The sequence below is a fragment of the Bos taurus genome, chromosome 29, assembly GCF_002263795.3.
Source record: "Bos taurus isolate L1 Dominette 01449 registration number 42190680 breed Hereford chromosome 29, ARS-UCD2.0, whole genome shotgun sequence".
Lineage (NCBI taxonomy): Eukaryota > Metazoa > Chordata > Mammalia > Artiodactyla > Bovidae > Bos > Bos taurus.
Window position 1 is genome coordinate 45,234,945 of NC_037356.1, and position 25,380 is coordinate 45,260,324.

A 25,380-nucleotide genomic window follows, 5' to 3' on the forward strand; every position below is an offset into this window, starting at 1 on the left:
CATGGGAACCTCACTCTCCAGAGTCCCGGCGGCTAGACTCTGAGGAGAGTCAGTTGTCGGTCTCTCTGTGGTGCCCCGACGCCAGGACTGGGTCTATAGACTGTTGAGGGGGCAAAGTAAGAGCCCGAGGAAAGGAGACCAGGTGGCCCTGCCTCCGGGCTGGGGCCAGCGCTTTCCAGTTCTCCTCAGCGTCTGGGCGTCCTGGGGCCTCGGCGTTCTGAAGCGAAGGGGCCCGGGTTGGCGAGACCAACTCGAGCACTGGTCTGCGCGGCCCTGCTGGTCCCACTCAGCGTTTTGTCACCCCCTGCCAAGAGCCTGCGCGCCGCCGACAGGTATTCCCGGGGCGCGGGCAGGTGAGTTGATGATTGGCGCCCCAGGTGAAGGTGCCGGTAGCATCCGGCAGGATAACTAACTCACCGGGAGTTGGATCCCGCTCTGACTGTGATGGATCGGGGACCTGCGCTCAGGGCTTCACGTCCCCCTCTGTAAAATGGAGCTTCGACTCATACTCTTGTGCACATTGCCATTCCGTTGCAGAGCAGTTCCTGGCTCTGTGAGACCCAAGGAACATGCCCCTTTATCTCTCTGGGCCCGTTTCCTCTCTCTAAAGTAAGGAGATTGAAGCAGATGATCCCTAAAGTCTCGTCTAGCAGGTATGGGGTCATTGTCCCTCACTGCAGACCAAATGCAAAAAGGAAAAAAAAAAAAGGGACCTGTATGGTCTGGCCAAGAAGAGCCAGAGACACTTGGGTATGTGACTTTTGGCAAAGTGGCTACATCTCTTGAGGCTCAGTTTCCTGATTTGCAGAACTAGGGGTAATGATAGAACCATCTCAGATTTTTGATGGTTAAATGGGAGTGAGTTTTTAGCCTACCTGTAATAATTGCTGTACCCCATCCCAGCCATCAGTTCTTATATTTTCAAAAATATTCCTTAGCCATTGTGAAAACTTAATTTTTGGAGTCACTTCCTCCCAGGCTGGATGGTTTTATAGGCTGATCCAGATGGGAAAACCGAGGCCTTCTTACCCAAGGCTGGATGTATCTCAGGGCCGGTGTATCTCTTCCCTTCAGCCTCAGTACAGCACAGGATTGGGAAGCAATCTTGAGGACCAGTGATGGACACTCCTTTGGCTCTTGTGGCTTTTGTGTCATTCGTGGCTCTTCTTTTTCAATGGCCTGCTCTTCCCCAGAGATATTTCTCTCCCAGCTCTGACCCACCTGGGAGTGGGAAACTATGTACCACACCAACAGATTGTTGAGACCAACAGCTGCTGCCAAGGAATGAGGCTGGCTCAGCAGCACCATCTTCAGGCTGGCTTCTAGGCCCTGCCCTTCCACAGGCCCGCCTAGGGCTGAACTTTTGTGCCAGGAGCTGATGCTGAAGCGGACGGCTCAGAGCAGCTGTCCAGTGACCTGGGGTGTGGAGAACTTCTTTAGGATCTGGGATGGAGCTTTTACTTGAGGAAGGCAGAACAGAGAAGATTGAAGGGAGAATGGCTTGAGGACAGGGCAGACCCTCCTAAGTCTTGTTTAGATGTCCCCTGGGATCTTCTGTTGCTCACAGAGGATGTGGTCATCTGAACAAGGAAGCTGGGGAGAGGTGAAGTGGGTGCAACCAAGGAAGGGAGGGACCGAAGCTGACACTCCGCTTTCTCACTAGATGTGAGGTGGTGCAGGACGTCTGGGGGTCACAAATGCTCCTTTTCCTGGAGATGTGACCCGAAGTGAGCTGTTACACCATCTTCCTGGTAACATGTGCGCCCGCCCTGGGATCCTGCACGTCCCCTCCTTCCTGCTTCTCCAGTTTGCTCTGCTGCACTGGCTACAGGGAAGTGCCTGCTGGGTGTGTCAGGATTCCCGTGTAGTGAAGTGCTCCAGGAAGCCTTAATTACTCCAGACCTGGTGCGGCTCGGGGCCTACCGACGTCAGCCTACTGCAGGGTCATGGTGATCTATTGCAATTTACAACAGCTGAAAAGTCTTAGGACTTTCACTTTCCCATCTGAGGGATATTGAGTTTTTAGGTTTAGGTCAAAGAGCCAGTGGTAGCACTGAGACCAGGGGTCTTTCTACAGCCTTGGCTGTCACTGAAGGCGTGCCATCTGCCTCCTGATGAGGCCACAGTCCGAGGCTAACCTGCAGTTAAACCAGAGCTCTCCTTCCTCCCATTTCAGCCAGAATTCCCAGTCCATTTTCCCCAGTTTTCCAGCCCAGCTTTTCTGTCATTGAGCATATTTGACCAGAGCCTCTCACTCTCACATCCTTGCACATTGCTGACTTGTTTCCATGGCAGCAGGTCGTACCAGTGCTGGCAATTCCTCTCCTTTCTCTGCCAGGCTTGCTGGTTCCCAGGCAGTGGCCTTGGAGGGTTAGGACATTTTAGGGAATTCTGTATCTGGGCTTGAAGACCAAGAATACGAAAGCTGTCTTCCCAAGGGGTGGGGAGGCAAGTTGGTAACATCTGCCCAGTGGGATTCCCTGGTCTGGGCAGTGATGTCACCCCCTACCCCACTGGCACCCCCCAGTGAGCCTTGGAGGTAAAGTTGGGGAGGCAAGAGTGGCAGGGAGGGGCATACAGAGTAAACCCTGGCTAAAGCAAGGCCCCACATGCTGGCCTAACTCAGGCCAGACATAATTGTGGAGGTTGGGCAACAGTTTGGGTAAAGAAGGCTGCCCTGGAGGCTGGCATGGGGAAAAAGAGCTGATTATATGCACCCTACATTATTGATCTTCACACAGCCTGAAACAGCGTGAAGCTGGGCATGTGTTCACGCCACCTGTCTCCGCAGGCCACACTCTGCTGTGCAGCTCATCTCTTGGTTTGGAGAACTGGCTCCGAGACCTCTGACTTTCTCCATGGCTTCCACTCTCACTGGTGGCTCAGCTCAATGCCTTGTCCAATTCTGGGCACAGTCTTGATTGTCTCCGTGTCCCAAATGTTCCTGCGCTAGACTGAACTCTGCCTCTTGAGAATGTCCGCTCTCCTGCCGACCCCAAGCTTTTATTTCCTAAACAGAAATGGGAAGTTGGGGAAACTGGGAGGCTGAGTGCCATGGGGATAGAGTAAGTGGTTTGGGGGCAACAAATAGAATTATTTGAGGGTCAGTGGGATGACTGATCTGGTCGGCAGAGATCCCCCAAAACCCCAGTACTGCTAGGTGTCCTGTACGGCAGGTGTGGCTGGCTGGAGCAAGGCCTACAGGCTCTCGCTGCAGCCAGCTATGCTTCAGGTGGTCCCTGCTGCCCCACCCACCTGCTGCAGCCTCCCCCTCACCTCAGCCCTGCTATGTCCTCTCTTCCCTCTGCTCCCTCCACCCCGGGCCACTCATGCCTGAGCTGCTTAGGAGGGCTGAGCTTGGCCTGCATGTTGGAGGACTGGTGCTCTCAGGCAGATACTTGATTCCTCTCCTCTTACAAAGGAAAAAGGACTCCGAAAAGAAAGGAAGTTAGAGCAAGCGGACAGAACTACCTGAAAGCCAAGTGCAAAGGAATCAGGTTGAAGCGATCCTGAAGGTTGTAGTCCGGAGAAGAACTCAGGGTACCAGTCAGCTCTAAGGGTCTGCTGGTCTCAGGGATGGGTTGTGGGGCCAGGTGAGTCTGGTCTAATGGAGAACTCTGTTTCAAGTTGGATTGTTTGACAGCCTGGGGGTCTGTGAAGGATTCATTTGACAGGAAGACAGGGATAAAGCTAAAACTATTCCTTTTTCTTATAATTCTTCTCTTCAAGCCTTGAGCTTCAAACTTTTCTCTCCTGTCGACTTTCCCACCTCTTCTATTTACACCCAGGTGTAAATCTCAGGGTGATAACCCTTACTTTTCACATTTAATCAGTTATCAAATTCTGTGGGTCTTCCACAAAACAGTTGCCTTTTATTCCCACTTCCTCTCCAAGCTCCTGCTCCCACTCCTAGACTACTGTAATAGACTCCTAACTGTGATGCCCTTTGGTCTGTCCAGAGTGTCCTGACTAGATTAATCTTTCAGGAGAATTACATCACTTCACGTGTTACTCCCATGTTTATTGCCTTCCATGGTGCTGCTGTTGCTTGCCAAGTACAGTACACACTCTCTGTTCTGTTGTTCAAGGCTTTTCCCAGTTTGGCACACAGCCTACTTACCTTTCTGAATTATCTCCCAGAACGTCCTAGTATGCACCTTTGACTCAAATCAAACTAGATTACTCACTGTTTCTTGAAAACAACTTTTCCTCCCCTTAACCTTTGTTCCTGCTGTTCTTTCTGTCTAGAAAGGTCCTCTGTCACGTTCATTTATTCATTTTAAAATATTTATTAAGGGACTTCCCTGGTGGTCCAGTGGCTAAGACTGAGCTCCCAATGCAGAGGGCTTGGGTTTGATCCCTAGTCAGGGAACTAGATCCCACATGCCACAACCAAGACCCATTGCAGCCAAATAAATAAGAGTTTATATATATACATACATATATATATATATATATATATATATATATATAGAACACCTTTTTATTTTCAACATTTTCAGATTTAGTTGAAAGCAGTAGTACAGTGAACACATATCTAAATTCACCAGTTGTTAATCTTCTGCCACATTACTTTTTTTCCCCCTAGATTCACTAAAAATAAGTTTCAGGTATTAAGAGACTTCACTCCTAAATATTTTGGCCCATATCTCCTAAAAGTAGGATATTTTCTCAAATAACTGCAATATCCTTTTTAAAAATTGTGGTAAAATATACATAACATGAAATTTACTATTTTAACCATTTTAAGTATATAATTGTGGCATTAAGTTTCTTCACAGTGCTGTCAACCATCATCATTATCCACTTCCTGAACTTTTCCATCATCCTGAAAGGAAACTATACCCAGTAAATATTCCATTCTCCCCTGGCAACTTCTATCCTACTTTATGTCTCTATGAATTTGTCTGTTCTTAGTAAGTGGAACCATGCAATATTTGTCCTTTTGTGTCTGGCTTATTTCACTTAGCATAATGTCTTCAAGGTTCACCCATGAAGCATTATCAGAATTTCATTCCTAAGCAATATTCTATTGTCTGTATAGATCACATTCTGTTTAGTTACTCATCTGTTGAGGGACAGCTGGCTTGTTCCACTTTTTGGCTGTTGTGAATAATGCTGCTATGAACACAGGTGTACAAGCATCTCTTTGAGTCCCTGCTTTCAGTTCGTTTAGATATATATCTAGAAGTGGAATTCCTGGGTCATATGCTAAGTCTATGTTCAACTTTATGAGGATCTGTGGAACTGTTTACCATAGCGACCAAGAAATTTCACAATGCAGTATTATTATATAGGCTAATTAGGCCATAATAGCATTTCTCCAAATATTCCGAAAATCTAGTTCTCCTGCCTTCTTGTTTTTCATGATGTTGATATTTTTGAAGGATCTAAGCTAGTTTTCTGGTAAAAAGCTCTTGATTTAAATTTTCTCTGAATGTTTCTTCACAATTAAATTTAAGTTAAACCTTTTTGCAAGAATACCACATGAGGGACATGTTCTCTCTGCTGCATTGTTTTGGTCATTTAATGTTGCTTTATCTCATTAATCGGAGAAGGCAATGGCACCCCACTCCAGTACTCTTGCCTGGAAAATCCCATGGACGGAGGAGCCTGGAAGGCTGCAGTCCATGGGATCACTGAGGGTCGGACACGACTGAGCGACTTCACTTTCACTGTTCACTTTCATGCACTGGAGAAGGAAATGGCAACCCACTCCAGTGTTCTTGCCTGGAGAATCCCAGGGATGGGGGAGCCTGGTGGGCTGCCGTCTATGGGGTCGCACAGAGTTGGACACGACTGAAGCGACTTAGCAGTAGCAGCAGCAGTCTCTCATTAATGTTGATACTGAACCAAGACACGTTACATACAGAGGTACTATGAGAGGAAGAAGACAGATAGGAGACAAGGAATCACACTTTTAAATTGCTGACAAAGGGAGAGTTTCAGTCTAGAGTTCTATATCCAATGAAAATACCCTTTAAAATGAAAGAGAAATAAAAACATTTTCAGAAAAATGAGATAAGAAAATTTATTGTCTGCAGACCTGCACTATGAGAAATACTATGAAATTATTCAGGTTGAAGGGAAAAATTTGGAAACTTGGATCTATAGGAAGGAATGAAGAGCCGCAGAATTGATAATTCTGGGTAATTATAAAATAATTTTTTTTCTTGTCTTAATTGCCATAAAAGACAAATAATTGCTTACAGCAAAAGCAATATAAGTGTAAGATGCAGTTTATGATATATGTAAGAATAAAATATATGATAATAGTACAAAGGATGGGAGAATAAATGAAATTAAAGCTTCTTTTGTGAAATGTGTTCAATTACACTGTGATAAATTAGCAATGCATATTATAATTTCTTGGTAGTGTCTTCTTTTTTTTGTCTCTTAAATTTTTTTAAATTTTTTGGAGGTGGAGTCTTTATAGAGTTATTACGTTAAAATGAGGTCATTAGGGTAGACCCTAATCCAATGTGACGGGTTTCCTTATAGGAAGAGGAAATCTGGACACAGACATGTACAGAGAGAAGACAAGGTGGAGACACAGGGGCACGATGGTTGTCTACAAGCCAAAGACTGGGGCCTGGAACAGATCCTTTCCCACCCACCTCGGAAGGAACCAACCCTGCCAACACCATGATCTCAGACTTCTTGCTTCAGAGCTGTGAGTAAATAAATTTCTATTGTTTGAGGCCCCCAGTCCATGGCACTTTGTTATGACAGCCCTTGCAAACTAACACAGACTTAAACCCAACTGTATTAATAATTCCACTAAATATAAATGCTCCAGTGGAAAAAACAGAGCTGGTCAGATTGAAAAATGAAGACCCAACTATAGTTGACCCTTGAACAGTGCAGAGGTAAGGGGCACCAACCACCCAGCGGTGGAAAAGTTGAGTGTAACTTTACAGTTGGCCCTCCCTATCTGCTGTTCTGCATTCACGATTCAACCAACTGCTGACAGTTTAGTACTGTAGTGCGTATTTATTGAAAAGAAATCTATGTATAAGTGGGCCCTGCAGTTCAAATATGTGTTGTTCAAGGGTTAACTATATATATCTAAGATATAATTTTAATATACAGATACAGACCATAAAAGATGAAAAAAAAAGATACACTATGTACATAAAAAGCTGATATGGCTACATTAGTATCAGATAAAGTAAATGTCGAGACAAGGAGAATTAGCAGAGAAAAAAGCATTTCATAATCAAAAAAGGGTCAGTTGAACAGGAGGATATAATCCTAAATGTGTGTGCATGCGTGGTCGCTTCAGTCCTGTCCGACTATCTGCGATCTCATGAATTCTAGCCTGCCAGGCTCCTCTGTCCATGGAGATTCTCCAGGGAAGAATACTGGAGTGGGTTACCTTGCCCTGCACCAGGGGATCTTCCAGACCTAGGGATCAAACCTGCGTCTCATGTCTCCCGCATTGGCAGGCAGATTCTTTACCACTAGCGCAACCTGAATCCTAAATGTATACACCTAATAGCAGAGCTACAGAAAATGAAATAATAATTGACAGAACTAAAGGGAAAAACAGACAAAAGGATAATTACAGTCAGAGATTTGAAAACCCCTCTACTGATAACTGATAGGCAAGAGAGCAATGGGATTTAGAAAATCTAAACAGTACAACCAACCAACCTGATATAGTTGACATTAAAGAAACTCCACCCCATAAATGCAGAATGCACTTTTTTTTTCAAGTACATATGGAATATTCACTAAGCTAGATTATATCCTTGGCCATAAAAATAAATCTCAATAAATTTCAGAAGATTAAAATCTCGTAGAATATGCTCTCTAATCACAGTGGAATTAAGTTAGAAATAAGTACGTAATATAGCTAGAAAATCCATAGATGTTTAGAAATTAAAGACTGTATTTCTTTATAACTAATGAGTTGAGAAAACAAATGAAATTAGAAAATATTTAAAGCTGAACCATAATGAAAGCACAGCATATCAAAATTTGTATAGTGCAGTTAAAGAAGTTCTTAGAGGAAAATATTTAACTTTAAATGCTTATATCTGAAAAAAAGAAAGAAAATTTTAAAGTCAGTATTCTACGTTTCTACCTTAAGAAGCCAGAAAAAGTTTGGTGGTTTCTCAAAAAGTTTAACAGAATTACCACATGATCCAGCAGTTCTACTTCTAAAAATATACCTACATATATTCATATAAAAACTTGTACATAGGTGTTCATAGCCACATAGTCATTTATCGGAAAAGTGGGAACAATTCAAATGTCCATCAACTATTGAATGGATAAACAAAATATGATATATTGGCCCAATGGAATACTATTCAGCCATAAAAATAAAGTAGTTACATATTAGAACATGTATGAATCTTGAGTACCTTATGCTAAGTGAAAGAAGTCAGACACAAAAGGCTGCATATTGTATGAGTCCACTTACATGAAATACTCAGAATAGGCAGGTCCACAGAGAGAGCAGACTAGTGGTTGGCAGGGGAGAACTAGGACTGACTGCTAATAGAGTGATGAAAATGTTCTGGAATTAGATGATGGCGATTATTGCACACATAGTGAATATACTAAAAACCATTGAATTGTACACATTTTTTTCGGTAATTATTTATTTTTGGCTGTGCTGGGTCTTCATTGCTGTGAGGCTTCTCTAGTTGCGGTGAGTGGGGGCTCCTCTTTAGTTGCAGTGCGTGGGTTCTCATTGCAGTGGCTTCTCTCGTTGCAGAGCGCTAGTTCTAGACGCACGGGCTTCAGTGGCTGTGGTGGGCAGGCTGTAGAGCACGGGCTCAGTAGTTGCGGTACACAGGCTTAGTTGCTCTGCGGCATGAGGGATCTTGCTGGACCAGGGATTAAACGTGTGTCTCCCACATTGGTAGGCGGATTCTTTACCACTGAGCCACCAGGAAGCCCAAGTTATACACTTTTAAAGTGGCAGTTATATGAATACTATCTCAAAAAAAGAATAAAAGTAAAAAAGTGAACAAGCTAAACCCAAAGGAAAGAATAGTGAAGAGCAGAAATTAATGAAATAGAAAATATACAAAGAACAGAGAAAGTGCAGCAACAAAAATTTAATTAATTAAAAAATAATATAAGAAGTAGAACCACTTTGGAAAACAGATGGGCAGCTTCTTGTAGAACTGACTGTATATATTATGTTACACCTCCCAGCAATTTGACTGACTGACATCTACCTGAGAGAAATGAAAATATGTGCCTATACAAAGACTTGTACCTAAATGTTTATAACAGCTTGATTCATTAGAGTCCAAAACTAGAAATAACCCAAATGTTCATCAACTGATGAATGGATAACTACATTTTAATATATTCATACAGTGGAATATGACTTAGCAGCAAAGATGAGTGAAGTGCTGATACACAGTAATGTGAGTGGATCTCACAGATACTCTATTGAATTGATGTAGCCAGATATGCTGAATGGTGGCATTTATATGAGTTCCAGAAACAGCAAAACAAATCTTAGATTATAGGAATCAAATTGTCTAAGATGGGAGAAGAGAGAGACGAGGTGCAAAGGAGAGTGGGGGAATTTTCTGGGCTGATGAAAATGTCCTAGATCTTAATTGGGTTGGATTGGTAGTTACACTGGTGCATAACTGTTATCTTGGTGATGCAGCCAAAATTAAAAAAATAAATCTATGTAGTTTTATTGTAGATATATGATACTTCAATAAAGTTAATTTAAAAAAAATCAACATACTGATACCTCCAATTCAACTCCAACACTTCAGGACTCTTCCCCACCTTCCCCTATTAAAAAAATTTTCCCCTCTACATGGCTTGTGGGATCTTAGTTCCCTGACCAGGGATCAAACCCATGGCCCCTGCAGTGGAAGTGCAGAGTCCTAACCACTGTACCATCAGGGAAGTATCCCTCAATTCCATATTTTATCTCCCTTTTTTCACAGTGAAGTCTCTGGTTCCCAACATCTATATAGTTATTCATTTTTTTTCTGTTTTTAATACAAAAACAGAAACAGTTTTAGAATTTATATACCAATACCATTTATCAACAACAAACCTACTAAGTAAAGCTCCAGATTTCTTTTGTGTGTGGTTCTTTTGTTCTTACGAAGTCCATGAATTGTGTTCAAATTTTACAATTCTTATATTCTTTTTCTGTGAGGTTATATTATTAATTTAACATATAGTTGGATTCATTTGCTACCATTTATATTCAACTTTAGGATTTTTGAAAATCTCTCTTGATACATTTTTAAATATGCAAAATGTTTATGTGGTTCAAGAGCTGAAATTATATAAGAAAGTATATTTAGAGAAATCTCATTCCCATCCTATCTCATCCACTCTCTTCTTGCCTGCCCCAAACAGTAACCATTTTGTTAGTTTTTAGTTTACTGTCCCAGTGTTTCTTTGTTCAGTTACCTCTCTCGTCTCCCGTCTTTCTTACCCAAAGGCAGTGTACTATGTATTGAACAATTTGTCCTGGTGATCACTCCATATCAGCTAATGGAAATCTTCTTCATTTTTCAAAATGGCTACACAGTATTCCATCGGGAGGGTTTGTTTAATCCGTGAACCAGAATTTAGGGGGTTTCCAATATTCTGCTTTCACGAATAATGCCAGCAAATATGCTTTTGCATATGTTGTTTCATGTTTGTCGAAGAGATTCTTCAGGGTAAATTCCTAGAAGTGGGGTTGCTGGGTCAAAGGTAAGTGCCGTGTCGTCTTGTCAGTGCTACCAGATTCCCCTCCACGGAGGCTGTGATGTTTTCTGCTCCTGTGTGTTTCCCCCAAGCCTTGTCAACAGAGTACACTGGCCAAATGTTTCAGCTTTTATCAGTCTTGTTTTATTTTCTTATTTATTTATTTATTTTTGGCCGGGCCATGTCTTCATCGCTGTGCAGGCTTTTCTCTAATTGTGTCAGGTGGGGGCGCCTCTTCGTTGCAGTGCTCGGGCTTCTCATTGTGCTGGCCTCTCAGGTCACGGAGCACGGGCTCTGGGGTGTGTGGGCTTCAGCAGTTATGGCACGTGAGCTCAGTATTGTGATGCACAGCCTTAGCAGCTCCAAGGCCTGTCGGATCCTCCCAAACCAGGGATCGAACCCTGTCTCCTGTATTGGCCAGGCAGGCCAATTTACCACTGAGCCAGTAGGGAAGCCTTTTTGCCAGTCTTGTGTGGAATGAAGTGGCACATCTTTTGATGTATTTAAGAGTAGACTGAAAAGTCTTTTAGGCTTGGGACCCAAGCCACATACTCCACATACTACTCACACTAGCAGATGCCCCATCTGCATTTGTTAAATGCATAAATGAATGAACTGGTTGGACTTCTATTGGACTCATCATGTTTGCACTCTTGTGAAACCTGTTCCCATGACAAGTTGCCTCTTGTCCCAGTGTAGGGCAGTGCCAAGTGCCTGGCAGAGGTCTAGTGAACAAGGAGATGCGCCAGCTAGAAGGAGTGAGTCCTGGACCTTCCCACTGCCAAGACCCCACCATATGGACAGGTAGAAGCCCCGTTTCTCCCTATATTCTCCCAGTGGAATTTGGGATGGAATTTGGAATTTGGAATAGTTAAAAAAGTGTGGCATCATGAGTGCAGAATATGCACAAAACCATCGCAGTATGTAATACAAAACCCTTGTATCCTAGTGGAATTGTTTCTATTATTATTTTTTTTTTTGTCCATGCCCAACAGCATGTGGGATCTTAGGTCCCTGAAGTACTTGTTAAATAAATACATCAACATTTTCTTATTGATTGATCAAATAGGTAATATAGTTATAAATTCAAGGTTCAAAAGTCTCATTTAATGAAAAATTTCCCCTCATTCCTATTTCCAAGCCACCAAGTTACCTTCCTCTCAAAAACAGCTGATGGTATCAAGTTCGTGGGTATCCTTTCAGAGATATTATATGCATGAAAGAAGTGAATACACACACATTTTAACCCAAACTGTAGCATAGTGTGCACATTGTTCTGTAAATCCTTTTTTCCCACTTAACTTTATTTCAGAGACTATCCTATTCTGTACCAATACATAAAGAGTTTCCTCAAACTTTTTCACAGTACGATATCCATCGTGTACTACTACTTACTTTCTGGTTGCCTTATTGATAGGTGTTTAGGCTGTTTATAGTCTTTGCAATAAAATGGAGAAGGCAATGGCACCCCACTCCAGTACTCTTGCCTGGAAAATCCCATGGACGGAGAAGCCTGGTAGGCTACAGTTCATGGGTTTGCTATGAGTCGGATACGACTGAGCGACTTCACTTTCACTTTTCACTTTCATGCATTGGAGAAGGAAATGGCAGCCCACTCCAGTATTCTTGTCTGGAGAGTCCCAGGGACGGGGGAGCCTGGTGGGCTGCTCTCTATGGTGTTGCACCAAGTCAGACACGACTGAAGCAACCTAGCAGCAGCAGCAGCATAGTCTTTGCTATTACAAACAGTGCTATAATGTTATTTTATACATACAAGAGTATCTGTAAGATACATTTCTACATACGAACTGAAAGGGACCTGTGTACCGGTAATTGTGATAAACAAGGCCAAATTGGTGTCTTTGGGGTTGTCCCAGTTTACACACCAGCACTGTGGGGGTGAAAAGGACCCTGGGCAGCTGTGCTCTTGAGAGCATTTGAGACGTTGGCTGGATGTTGTCTGCACTCCATAGAGAGGCAGTGGTGGTGGTTTAGTCAGTAAGTCGTATCTGACTCTTGTGACCCCATGGACTGTAGCCTGCCAGGCTCCTCTGTCCATGGGACTCTCCAGGCCAAGAATACTAGAGTGGGTTGCCATTTCCTTCTTCAGGGGATCTTCCTGACCCAGGAATCCAAGCCAGGTCTCCTGTGTTGCAGGCAGATTCTTTACCAACTGAGCTACAAGAGAAGCCCAGAGGACCTCAGATGAATGCTCAGTGGGCTGGCCCAGAGAGGGGAACAGGATCCTGCTTTAGAAGTCGACAGCCTTGATGCCTTCGTTCATAAGAAGGCTCTAGGAAAAGAGGACTCCTGCCGTCAAGGTCACACAACCCCAAGAAGTGACTTAGAAGGAGACCAAATTGCACTGGAGTTCAGGACTAGCCTTCAGAACTGGGACCTAAATGATTCTCACAAGCTGGATAGGACCAGTGGATCAAACAGTAGGTGTGAGTGAAGCGGGAGGGTTCTTTCAGCTCTGAGTGCTTTGTTGTTGATGTTGTTCAGTCGCCCACTCGTGTCTGACTCTTTGCAGCCCTGTGGACTGCAGCACACCAGTCCTCCCTGTCCCTCACCATCTCCGAGTTTGCCCAAGTTCACGTTCATTGCATCAGTGATGCCATCCAGCCATCTCATCCTCTGACCAAAATACTGGAGCTTCAGCTTCAGGATCAGTCCTTCCAGTGAATATTCAGGGTTGATCTCCCTTAAGATTGACTGGTTACTATGCAGCAGTGCCTGTGCTGATTACTCTGGTGACAAGGATAAAATACTCTCCAGCAGTGGAGATGCTGAAATGTCCTGTTGTAGCAATGTGACACATTGCTACATTATAAAATATGAGCTTCCCTGGTGGCTCAGATGGTAAAGAATCCACCTGCAATGCAGGAGACCTGGGTTCTATCCCTGGGTCAAGAAGATCCCCTGAAGAAGGAAATGGCAACCCACTCCAGTATTCTTGCCTGGAGAATCCCATGGACAGAGGAGCTTGGCGGGCTATAGTCCATGGGGTCATGAAGAGGAGGACACAACTGAATGACTAATACTTTCACAGGAGGAGGTGGAACCCTTAACTCTCCTCAGGGAAAGTGCCTGGAGAGAAGAGCATGCAGTCAGGGTGGGGCTCACAGGAGGAGGAGCCAAGGGAACCTCCTGGTGACGTGAGAGGCTTCCTCCTCATAGGAGGTCTCTAGGAAATGCCTGTCCCTTCAGAAGAGAAAGGACCGAAGTAGGGCTCCAGAATTACCCAGGACTTGTCCACCATGTGGAAGCCCCTGCTCATCCTTGAATGCTGAGCTAAAGGGCCGTTTTCGGGAAGCCTGAGTTCCCAGAGTTCAGTGTACACCCGTCTCGTGGCAGTGTTTACGGTTCTTGGGCGCATCTTTTCTCTGTCTCCACTGCAGTGAGCTCCTGGAGCTTAGGGACTAGGGTTCTGAGCTGCCACGACCAGCACGAGACCAGCACGAAGCTGTTTTCTAACAGGACTCAGGTGGATGAACTGGAGGCCAGCCTACCTGCTGAGGAAACTAGCAGTCGTGTTCCAGATCCCCTAAGTCCTCGAGGTGGTGTCAGCCCCGCTCAAGCTGGCACTCTTTGGCTTCCATCTGCTCCTAGACTAATTCAGAAACGTCTTCCTTCCCCTGTTTACTCAAGTGTCTTGGAAAATTAGCTCCCTAAGCCCTCACGCTACCAGTGAGTTTGTCTGAGTTTGAAGGTGGATAAATGTTGCCACACCTGAGTCAATAAAGAATGAATCAGTGTGCCCCTCATTGGTGGGTGTGGCATGGTGGTTACTATGACAGCTGAGCTGCCAGTGAGAACTGCAAAACTGGGACAGAGGGAAGCAGGAAATGTGGGGACCAAATTAGGGTGAGCCATACTGTTCCTTTCCATCTCCTCCTAACGAGATCTTCCTTGATATCTCCGCATCATCACACAGGTGCCACCATGTGTGAAGTTCTCGGGAACCTCCTGGACACAGCGTGGCCTCTCCTGCCACTCTGACACTCTCCCCCCCTCTTTGCTAGTCGTCTTCTGCCTTCTAGAGAGACTTTTCCCAAGTGTGATCTTTGGTCCTATCCGTGCCACCTCCCCCTGTCTCCCTTTCCTCTCTCTGAGAACTCATCTGTGCTCATGGGCTCGAATGTCGGTTCTAGGCATGTGAGTCCCCTCAGTCCCCTGGATTCCACACACTCTCTGTCCTTGCTTCAGCACTTGACCTCTGGCTTCCCATTGCCTAATAGATGTTTCCATTCGGGCGTCCTGTTGTCATCTCAAACTAAACATGCATGAAATCAAGCCTGTCCTCCCCTCCCAGTTTCCACTTCTTTTCTGCCCACGGCACCAGCATTCTCTCATCCATCCACGCTCAAAAGCTGAGTCATGTTTGACCACTCCTCCCCATCCTTGCCTTCCCAAAGGCAAGTCTTGCCAGCTTCCTTTGTGACTTCTCTTACTTTATCCTCTGCATTGTCTGCTCATCTGGGTCTCAGCACCCATGTTTTGAATACTTTAGAGCTTCCCGCTTGGCCCTCCTGCCTGCAGTTTGTTCTCCATCTAGTCTGTCATACCTGGGCAGACAGATTCTCCAGAATGATTACTTTTATCCCGTCCCTTTCTGCTCAGAACCCTTAGGCACTGCCATCACCATCGAGGAGTCCACACTGCAAAGGCCCCGGGGTCAAGCCCCTGTGTCATCCCTCACCAGTGTCATCCCACGTGATATGAATGCAGGCTGTGCAGCGGGACTCTGGGATCAAATCCTGTCCCTCATATGTGCCGTGTGATCCTGGGCAAGCACTTAACCTTTCTGTGCCTGAGTGTCCTCTTTAGACTGCCTTATAAAATGTTTATAATCATTTCTAGGATTGCTGTGAGGACAAAGGTCGCTTAGGACAGTGCTGGGTCCGTAGCAAGCACCGAAACGCTAGTTTTGGGCCATGCTGATTTTCACAGAGCACGTGCTGCAGTCCCCACGCGTTTCCCCTGGGTGCACACACCCACCCCTCCTCACGGCCTTTGCTTAGCCCACTCCCTCAGTCTAGAATGCTTTCTTCTGTCTGCTGACTCTTACTCACCCGTCAAGGGCCACTGACCTCCCATTTCCTCCCAATACACACTCGCTCGGTGCGTTTGCCGTGCTGCTCAGCCTCGGCTTGTGGTAGTGGGTGTGTCGTGGTATTTGAAACCAGCCACAGGCCACACATGAATGTGTCTTCCTGGGGTTCATTTTACTTGATAAGTAAGTTCAGCCGTTTTTGTTTTGTTTTTGGCTGTGCGATGCATGATGGGGGATTTTCATTCCCCAACCAGGATTGAACCGTCCCCTGCAGTGGAAGCTGGGAGTCTTAACCGCTGGACCACCAGAGATGCCCCAGGTTCAGCCGTTTTTATGTTACAGCAACTACTTCAGACATACCGTGGAATAGAATACAAAATTTGCCAAAGATAAAACACACAACTGCTAAGAATATTCAGAGTGGTCCCAGGGGCGAGTGTGCGCTCATTCTGCAGTGGAAAGGTCTGAGAAGCAGTGGCCTGATGAGTTGAGGGGCCACGTGTGATAAGGTTGAGCAGGGGTCATGCAGCGAGATGTGGCAGGCCTGGGCACAGGGCCCTGCAATGAGGGTCCCCGTGACACGCCGTGCTCAGTCCTTCCTGAGAACCCTGTCTATACCTTCCTACCTGCCCCCGGGTGGCACTCATAGTACGTTGTTTTTCACTTTCCACATGGGTAGGTCTTTTCGATGCCATCCTGAACACCTGGAGCGCAGGTGTGGGTGCGAATGCAGGTGCGGGGTCCCAGAGAGGGAAGGCAGGCCTGGGTGGGAGTTGGGCCCTGGTGCTCACTGATGAAGCAGGGCACTTTTCCTCTCAGCCTCGGTTTCCTCATCTGTGGAAGTGGCTGATACCTAACGAGATTGTTCTGAGCAGTCAGCTAGGTGACGTGAAGCGCAGCAGATGGCACGGGTCAGTGCTCGGTAAACATCTGCTCCCTCCCAGCGTACCAGGCTGTCAGCAAACATCTGATTCTTGAATGTCCCCTGCCCCAGCCATGTCCTCTTCCCTGCAGCTGGCCCACCCCCTCTGCCTCCCTTCCCGTCACTGGATGCTCTGATCTAAGGCCACACTCTTCCCTGTGCACTGGTCCTGGCCCTCCTCACTCCACAGAGACCCCACTCATCACACTGCCTCCTCTGTCCCCCGGCCTGCAGTGCCCCACCCCACTGGGTCTGTCCCTGCACCGGGCCTTTATGCTGTGCCGTCACCCTAACACAAAAGATGGAACAGGACAACCAATAATAAGCACCGTTCCTTGACCCCACATCCTCTCTAGGTGCCACTCACTTCTCTGCTCCCGTCACGATAAAAGGTCCCTGAAAGGCCTGGCCTGCTCCTTGTCTCCACTTCCACCGCCCCTCCCTCTGCTCCCACTCTAGGCCCAGTCCTATACCCACCAGTCCAGGGGAGCTGCTTGTCTCCAGTGACCTCCATGTGGCCAAGTCCAGCGTGCACGTCTCAGGTTATTTTACCAGCCTGTCAGAGGCATCTGAGACCTTGAAACACCCTCTGCCCAGGCCTCCCAGGCCCTCCTCTCTCCTGACTTCCTCCAGTCTTGCCCCTCCTTAGTCTCCTTGCTCAGGCCCTTGCCTCTATCTGTACTCACTCAGGTAATCTCATGCCCACACATGGCTTTCATTGCCACCTAAAGGATGCCCAAATTTCTATCTCAAATCGAGAGGTCTTCCTGGAATTCCAGACTTACGTATCCACCACTGCCGACTCCCCAGCTTGGATGTGTCACAGACCTCAAATCTGAACTCTTAATTCCCTGCCCCACCCTCCCCTTCCCGCAATCTTTCCCATCTTAGTAATGGGAACTCTGTTCTTCCAGTTGTTCAAGCCAAACCCTTTGGAGTTATCCTTGGCTCCTCTCTTGCTTAAACCCCACAGCCAACCCATCAGCAAGTCCTGTCAGTTCTTCCTTCAAAATACAGAAGGAATCTGGCCACTTCCTACCTCCATGTCCTACCCATCACCTCATGGTGACGCATCACCATCACCTCTCACGAGGCCCAACTCCCAGCCTCCTGAGTGCTTGTGTTGCCTCTTCTGCCCCCAGCCCCCCACTGTGTTTTCTACCAACAGCCATCAGTTTGTCATTTGTTGGCTTAAAACCCATTGACAACTTCTTCTCTTACTCAGAATAAAATCCAGATTCCTCACCCTGGTCTGCAAGGAGCCCTGGGACCAACCTGGTTACCCCTCTGTCCCCATTTCCCCTCACCCTCCCCTCGCGTCCTCTGGGAGCACGCCTGCCTGGGGAGGGTGCTTCCTGTCTCTTCTGCCAGAGTCTCCCCTCACAGCCTCTCTAGGTGCGTGGCACTCTTTGTCCTCTCGCCTTCATTTGCCCAGCACTGACCACTGCCTGACATAATACTTATGTGCTTGTTTTTGTCCTCCTCCCACTGATATCCCCAGAGGGCCTCTGAGTCCGGCACGCAGCAGGTGCTCCCCAGCCAGGCGGGGCAGGGGGAGACGGGAAGAGCCTAGTGCACATGGCCCCTCGACTGCACCACCACGTACCCGCTGGTGCTTCTGGGCAACTCTGTACAACAGTCTAGGCTTCAGTGTCCTTCTACGTAAAACCTACTGTGAAGATGTTTTTGGAAACTTAGAGATAATACATTCAAAGTACTTGAGGCATGGTCAGCGCTCAATAAAAAGACTACTTTGCTGCCCTCTGGGCCTGCTTCCAGGGAATTAATAGTTCTGTCTCCAGCTGCCGCAGGACAGAGAGCTGAGGTATCATAAGTACTGATTCCATTCTCCATGTCCCAGGGTCCCCTAAGCGTTGTTTGTCGATACAGCCAGTTCTCCTCCATCTCCAGGACCTGTCAGTTCCCTACTGAAGCTTCTCAGATTATGGCCATCTCTGAGCAGGTCCTGTGAGTTGAAACTCTCCCACAACCCTGCTTTGGAGCCAGGTGGCCCCCAGTGGCAAGTGGAGGTGCTTTCTGGGAATGTGATGTCTGTCTGGACCTTATAAGTGGGCTCATGGGTCCTGCTCTGACAAAGGACCCATTTTTGTGAGTTGGGCACTGGGCAGGCTAAGTGATGGGTTCAGTGGTTTTTTCCTGGCTGGTCGGTGAAGGTGGCTAGAGTCGTTTTCCTGTGCACCACCAGGGGGCGCCAGAGGTTGCCCAGCGCTTGTGGGGACTGACCGTTGTTTTTTTTTGAAGGTGTCTCTCCTTCCTCTCCGGTCTAGGGTTAGGAGTGGAAGAGACACAAACAGCTTGTAGGAGGGCACGGTTCTGGTTCTCAGCCGCCTATCAACAGCCCAGGCAGGGCCACAAAAAGAGACTGGTCAGGTTTCCAGGCTCAGAGTTCTTTATTGATAAGCACTAATGAACCCCTTGCCCTGTGAGCTCAGCCATTCTGCCCTTGAGTTCCCAGCCTGAGGAGCGGGTGCACCTTGGCCTCTGAGGTCATCTGCCTTCTGCCGGAGTCTGGTTCTGCCCAAAGCTGCGCCTGATTTGCCACATCATGCCAGGGACCACAGGCTCCAGGTCAGGGGTGTGGCAGGCTTCAGAAGTGTCATGGCCAAGCCCTCTTCCTCAGAGACCACTCTGCCTGTAGGGGGCACCTGGCTTCCGCTGTGTCGATTCTCAGAGGGGGCCCTGGAACCCGGCTGGTTAGACCTCCAGATTCAGCCTCTTTCCTTCCCTGTGAGCCTCTTTCCTGCCAAATGTTCTCCACAGCAGAGCTGAACCGTGGGGCAGCAACTGGCTCTCACTTGTGTCCGGTTCTCAAGTAGCAGGCAGGAGGTCTTTGGCGGCGCGTCAGAGCGGGTAGAAATGCCAGAGGCTGTGCAGGAGGGTCGGGATGGAGGGAAACCCGAGTCAGTGAAGTCTCTCCACTTGCTCTCACCAGCCCCAGCTCTTGGCCACGGCCTAAAGCCCTTGGCCAACCTTTGAGCACGAAATAGTCCCTTGGGCCCCAGGTGTACTCTTCCTCCACCGTTAGCTCAGAGATAAGAATTACGCAAGGCAAGCTTCTGCCTCCTGAGCCCAGCACCTTGTAGAACCTTCTTGCCTGCCCAGGGCTGATCCCCAAGTCTACCCTACTTCTCCCGCAGGTCAGGACAGCCCCCATCCGGGGCCAGCAGGCCGGTGGTACCTGAAGTCCCCGCCCCACCCCCCAGAGCTCTCCCCGGCTTGTCTCTGACCTGCACTGGAAGCGGGGATCCCCGGGGTGGCTCTGCAGCACCTGATGCACTTCTGGGGGAGGCTTCAAGCCCATCTGCTCTGCCCGATGCCAGCGCTGCAACCGTGTGATCCCTGTAGGAGTGGAAAGAAGACAGTGAGGCCTCGAGGGGGGCAGGGGAAAGTCCAGGCTAGAGAGTATGTTTGGAGGGGTGTGTTAGGACCTGCACACCCCACCGTCTCAGGAGACGGTGCCCAGAGGGTCAGGCAGGGGCTGGGGTTGCTTGGGAGACATGTGGGTGGCAGGACTGGCCCCTGGATGTGCTCTCGGGCCTGAGGGGCTCTCACCTGTGCAGGGCCCGTACTGCCAGGCCAGGTCAAACTGCCTCAGCAGCTCCAGCTCCTCTTCATCCACGCTCAGGGGTAGGGGCTCTTCCCCTGCAATGATATGCTGTTCCTCAGGCCTGCCCAGGCCTGTGCCCTGCCCCTTGGCTCACAGCTGACCCACTGTTCCCCAGCTCTCACCACCCTTCTGCCTCTGCTGTCCACTGGTGTCGGAAGTAGGCTGGGTGTCGGAAGTAGAGGACATACTCCACTTCCCCTTCCACTGCCTACGTCCTTTCATGTCCCTCACGTCCACTCCTCCCGCCCTCCCACATCTCAGAGACCTAGATCTGGTGCCAGCTCCCCCTTGCTGTGCCCAGCGGAGCCCTCCCTCCTCTTCACTACAGGGTAGGAGTCAGTGATGAGCCGTTTCCGGCCCATGGCGGCCACCCAGGCAGGCAGAGGAGGAGGCCACTGCCGGGAAGGAGAGGCAGGCCAGCGGGCACGAGAGACAGCTGCTGAGAGAGAGCGAGAGAGGGCTGGGGCCAGAGAGCGAGCCTGGGGCCAGCGATGGGCAGACGGACGACCCAGACAAACAGCAAGGAAGTCGGAGGGTTCCAGGGAATGACGCGTCTCCCCCACCCCCGCAAGCATGCAAACAGCAGACCTAAGCCAATGAGAGGCCGCCTCTGCGGGGCGGGGCCTGGTCCCAGCCAATGGCAGGCGGTGCAGGCAGGGGCGGGGCAGTTGATGCAGCTGTGCTCTGGGGGAGGGGGGGAGGCTAAGTGGGGGACCTGTCAAGATGCCCCAGACGGCACCACCTCCTCCGGCCACCCCACACTGGTCTGCAGTGGGTCTCGGGGGACTTACAGAGCGTTTTCTCTCACTTCCCGTTTTCCCTTCCTAGGCAAATGTTCTTTTCAGCCTCACTAATCCCCGTGGCCGGTCTATAACTCCCCAGAGCCCAGCCGGAGACTTCCACTCCCGCCCCTTGGCCCCAAGAGCGTTGTGGGGGCAGGTCTGGAGGTCCGGAGAGAGTTTGGGCTAATCCAGACCCCTTCCCTGCTCCCACCCCGCCCCCAACTGCCCCAGGAGACCTGGCTGGCTGGAGAAGCCCAGGGGTTCTGAAAGCTCCTTTCTCACAGTCTGAGCCCAGAAATACTGCCCACTCTTAGTCCAGGCGAGTGCTTGCCTCTTCAACTGTCCCAGGGTCCCACAGCCTGGCCCTGCCTGCCCTCTGTTCAGGAAGATTCCACACGGTGCAGGAGGCCAGAGTGTGTTGGACCCCTAGTCCTTCGTCAGTAAAATTTGTCCCAATGTGAGAGTATGAGCAGAAAATACCGACAATAAACCTAACACTTACACAGTGTGCCAAGTTCTGTCCTGAGCACTTTCCCACATATTCTCTCAACTAAAATAGGCAGAAATGGTTCTTGAAAGTAGGAAGTACTGAGGACTTCCTTGGCAGTCCAGTGATTAGGACTCGGCACTTACACTGCAGGGTGAACAGATTCGATCCCTGTTCTGGGAATTAAGATCCCACAAGCATCCCAGTGCAGCCAAAATAAAATAACAGGAAGTAGGAAGTAGGAAGTCACAGGCACGGTGGGGCCCTGGTGAAACCATTGTCCCTCAGTGTCCCCCAGGAGCTCACAGGCCAATAGGCAAGCAGACACACAAATGGCAGTGCAAGGATCAAATTCCTAACAAACGAGAAGAGGACGACAGGGCCAGAAATGCGTTGTACTGTGAGGCTGGCTTAGCACTGGAGTCCTCCTGGAGGAGGTGGGCTGCTGTAAACAGTGTCTCTCAATTCTCCACCCATGACCTTTGTCCCTTGGGCTCCTGTCATCGCTGACTCACCCCTGTACCCGCCTCCTCCTTACCAACTTCCTGGCAGCAGGCAAAAGTGCTGGCCAGTGGGAGTCTGGGAATCAGTGCAGGGCCTGGCCCAGTGCTAATCGCCCTCTACAGATCCCGTCCGGTTCTTCCTCCCGGGGCACAAGGGAGGGTGGGTGCCCTGTGGGGTGGGGTCGGGTCTGGGTGCCCTGTCTCAGGAGGAGTGTGGCACAAGGGAGGAGAATGCTCTGCAGAACAGACCACCAAAGAGGAGGCGGAGGAGCAGGAACAGGCTGTGTCTGCAGGGGCCTCCTCCCGCCTGGCTCTCCCCATCCCTTCCTGGAGGAGAGCGGAGTGGAGGAGTGGGAGCTCCTGGGTGCACTGCACGGAGCTGGAGGGCCCTTCCCTGCTTTATTGTTTGGGCTGGGCCAGGTCTAATCCCCCCATCTGCCTCCTGGACTAAGTGGGGCCCACACGGAGGGAGACAGGGGCCTTGCTGTGATGGGGAGGAAGACAGGGAGGCCCTCTCCACCAGGCGTGGGAAGGGCTTTGGTGTGGGGTCCAGTCAGGCAGGGAGTACTCCAGGGAGGAATGGTGCTCAGGCTCTGTGGGTCTGACCACCCCTCCCCAGAGGGCGTGTCCGGAGGTGTGTGGCACCCAGCTTCTGAGCCCACAAAGCCCTGAGGGAGTAGGGAGCCATGGGTGGGGCAGACCCCTCCTCATTCCTGGTCCCTCCCACCCCTGAAAGCTGATAGCCGTGGGGCCCTGCCACCGCCCAGGGAGCGTGAAATGGGGTATGCGGCTGGGCGGCCACAGTGGCTCCTACTGCTGCCTGAGCTAGTCCCTCTCCCCTCTGGCACCCTGGCTGGCTCCATGGGCCGTCTCTGGGCAATCCCTGCCAGCTGCCCCCAGCCCTGCCTGGTCCAGGCCCTGCTAGCCTGCCCTACTCAGCCTGGAAGATGTCTCCCTTGGCCTTTGGCTTCTCCTAGTCCAGGTTATCAGTTCAAGTGCAGGCACCCTAAGATGGGCTTTCTGGCCTGGAGTTGAGCAAACTCTCCACAGGCAGCATGGCCCCCTCTCCTAGTCACATAGCAGTGGGCTCAAGCCCCAGGGCCTGAAGGAGTTGGCAGTCAGGGGTTTTGGGGCCATCCCTGTCCAGTTGGCATCCTTGCCCAACTTGGCATCTGGATTCCTAAGCTGTGCTGGCAACTAGGCCAGACGTCCGCCTGCCCATCCTCAGGTGTTTTCCTTCTTTGCTCCCCAACCCTGTCTGCCTCTTTTGCTCTTCCTTCCTGGAACCTCTATCCCTACTCAGGCAACCTCCTGGCCTAGCCCCAAAACCGCTGTCCTGGGGCCTGTCGTGGTTCAGGCTTCAGGCTGGAAGGCCAAGCCAGAGGTCTAGCTTGGGGGCTGAACTCTCTCTCTTTCAGGGAATTTCCTGAGACCCAGGTGTAGGTTCCTTGTCAGCCCTGATCCCCAGAGGCTGGCTGGTGATGAGACTAGCAGGAATGACCTCGGAACGCTCAAGGCCCTTGCCTCAAGGCCAAGTCCAAAATCTTGGGGGAACCCAAGAGAAAATGAGAGAAAAGACCTGGAATAGGATCCCAGCACCTTCCTGAGGGCTGAGGCCTGCCATTGACTGCTCCGAGGGGAAGGGGGATTAGGCCTGGCTTAGCTCAGACAATGCGGCAGGATGGGGGGGCCTCAGCACTGCGCATGCACCCTAAGAGCCCCTTCCCTACCCCCCCCCCACAGTGGGGCCTGCGGGAAGGGCCTGTCAGAGCTCAGAAGAGGGGGCAGGTAGAGAAAGGGGAGCAGCTGCCTGGGGCCCAGCAGACGGTGGGGTACAGCCGCTCTCCTTCCCTCCCCAACACCCCCATTCCTCAGGTTCTCAGGCCTTGCCACCCACCCTAAGCTGGAGATTCTGGGCAATAGACTCACACCCCTGAGCCCCGTTTCCCACCCTGTGGGGCCAGAATTCTTTCAGGCAGCTCCTCCTGGTCCCTACTGATCCCCTCAGACATCCTCCTTCCTCCTGCTCCAGCTTCTCTGGCCTCATGGGCTTCAGGAGCCTGGGGGAAGGCAGAAGTTCCCCTGGGTCTGGGTTTCTGCCGCTGGATGTCTCTTCTGCCCTGTCCCCACCACCCCATGCAAACCTCCCTCCCATCACCTATTTCACCTTGGCCTTCCCAGCTCTAAAGAAGTCCTAGGGAACTTTGAAAAGGGGCCCTTCTGGCCATTCCTCACCTTGGCCACCAGGTGTCAGACTTTGTCCAGCTGGGAGGAGGGTCCTCCTTCACGTCCACCCCATCGGCCTGGCCTTGTGGAGATGAGGGCCAGGTGGGGAGGAGCCTAGAGGTGGCCTCTGAACTAGGAAGGCTGAGAGACACTGAAGGCTGGGGAGAGGGCTGCAGCTCTGGTTCTAAAGCTCACAGTGACTCCCTCACTGCCCCCAACCCCACCCCCACCCCACTGATGAGGGCTTTGTCCACTGCTGGGAAACTGGGGAAACAGGCTGAGTCAGGGAGCTCAAGACTTGAAGGGACAAAGGCAGGGACAGTTGTGGCTCCAGAGAATAAGGGGGAGCTGAGAGGGAGCCACCCGTCAGAGTGCTCAACCAGGCCTGGATCATCGCCCTTGCCCTCTAGGTTAAGAGGAACAAGGGCCTCCCTTGGCCCTCTCCGCTGTGGCAAGTGGGTGAAGAATATGTGTTTGTGTGAGAGCGAGTGCTTGAATGAATCTCCCCACACACCAAGGGGGGACAGAAGTCCTAGATATGGGTCAGTCTTTGCAAAAGCAGGAAGCTGGCAAAGCATGACTGCCCCCCTACCGCCTCCCAGCAGAGTCGACTATACCCGCCACCCCCCACCACCCCGAACGTTGCCTCACCCAACTCACAGTTCTCCATCTGGTAGGCATCTCAACATGGGGGTGAGAGTTCTTCTTCATGCGCTGTTGGTGGGGTGGGGGTGGTGGGGAGCAACAGGGAAGAGGGCCTTCTCTCCTTCCCTCCCACCCTCCCTAGCCTTTCTGGGGACAAAAGGAGGTCTAGCGGTAGTGCCCTCCCCCGCCCCCGCAGCTGCCCCAACCGTGGGGACTGCAGGGCTCTGTGTTTCAGGTTCTTAAATTGACCTTGGCCTCCCTGGGCCTCTGGCTGTCAGATCAGTTCAGTCGCTTAATCATGTCCGACTTTTTGCAACCTCATGGACTGCAGCACACCAGGCCTCCCTGTCCATCACCAGCTCCTGGAGTCTACTCAAATTCATGTCCATTGAGTCGGTGATGCCATCCAGTCATCTCATCCTCTGTCTTCCCCTTC

The 25,380-nt window shown here is 49.8% G+C and overlaps 1 protein-coding gene, 1 long non-coding RNA gene and 1 other non-coding gene across 5 annotated transcripts; 1 reads left to right on the forward strand and 2 right to left on the reverse strand.

Annotated features, from left to right (window-relative positions):
* The first annotated feature begins 8 nt into the window (after nt 1-8).
* Nucleotides 9-14,462, forward strand: LOC112444905 (uncharacterized). 3 transcript variants are annotated; one of them, XR_003033300.2, is made up of 4 exons: nt 9-353; nt 6,502-6,673; nt 11,395-11,499; nt 12,853-14,462. It is a non-coding gene; the product is annotated as an uncharacterized lncRNA (long non-coding RNA). The 3 variants fall into 3 exon arrangements; XR_003033299.2 differs by having other exon boundaries at nt 10-353; nt 11,390-11,499; XR_009493374.1 differs by lacking the exon at nt 11,395-11,499 and having other exon boundaries at nt 13-353.
* On the reverse strand, nt 9,822-9,894 carry TRNAG-UCC (transfer RNA glycine (anticodon UCC)). The gene has a single exon. It is a non-coding gene; the product is annotated as a tRNA-Gly (tRNA).
* Nucleotides 14,463-19,065: 4,603 nt separating the features above from the next.
* POLD4 (DNA polymerase delta 4, accessory subunit) lies at nt 19,066-20,853 on the reverse strand. Its single transcript, NM_001076481.2, is given in 4 exon segments — nt 19,066-19,560; nt 19,922-20,033; nt 20,247-20,336; nt 20,567-20,853. Coding segments are annotated over 4 exon segments (324 nt in total). The 5' UTR covers nt 20,664-20,853; the 3' UTR covers nt 19,066-19,535.
* Between the last annotated feature and the right edge of the window lie 4,527 nt (nt 20,854-25,380).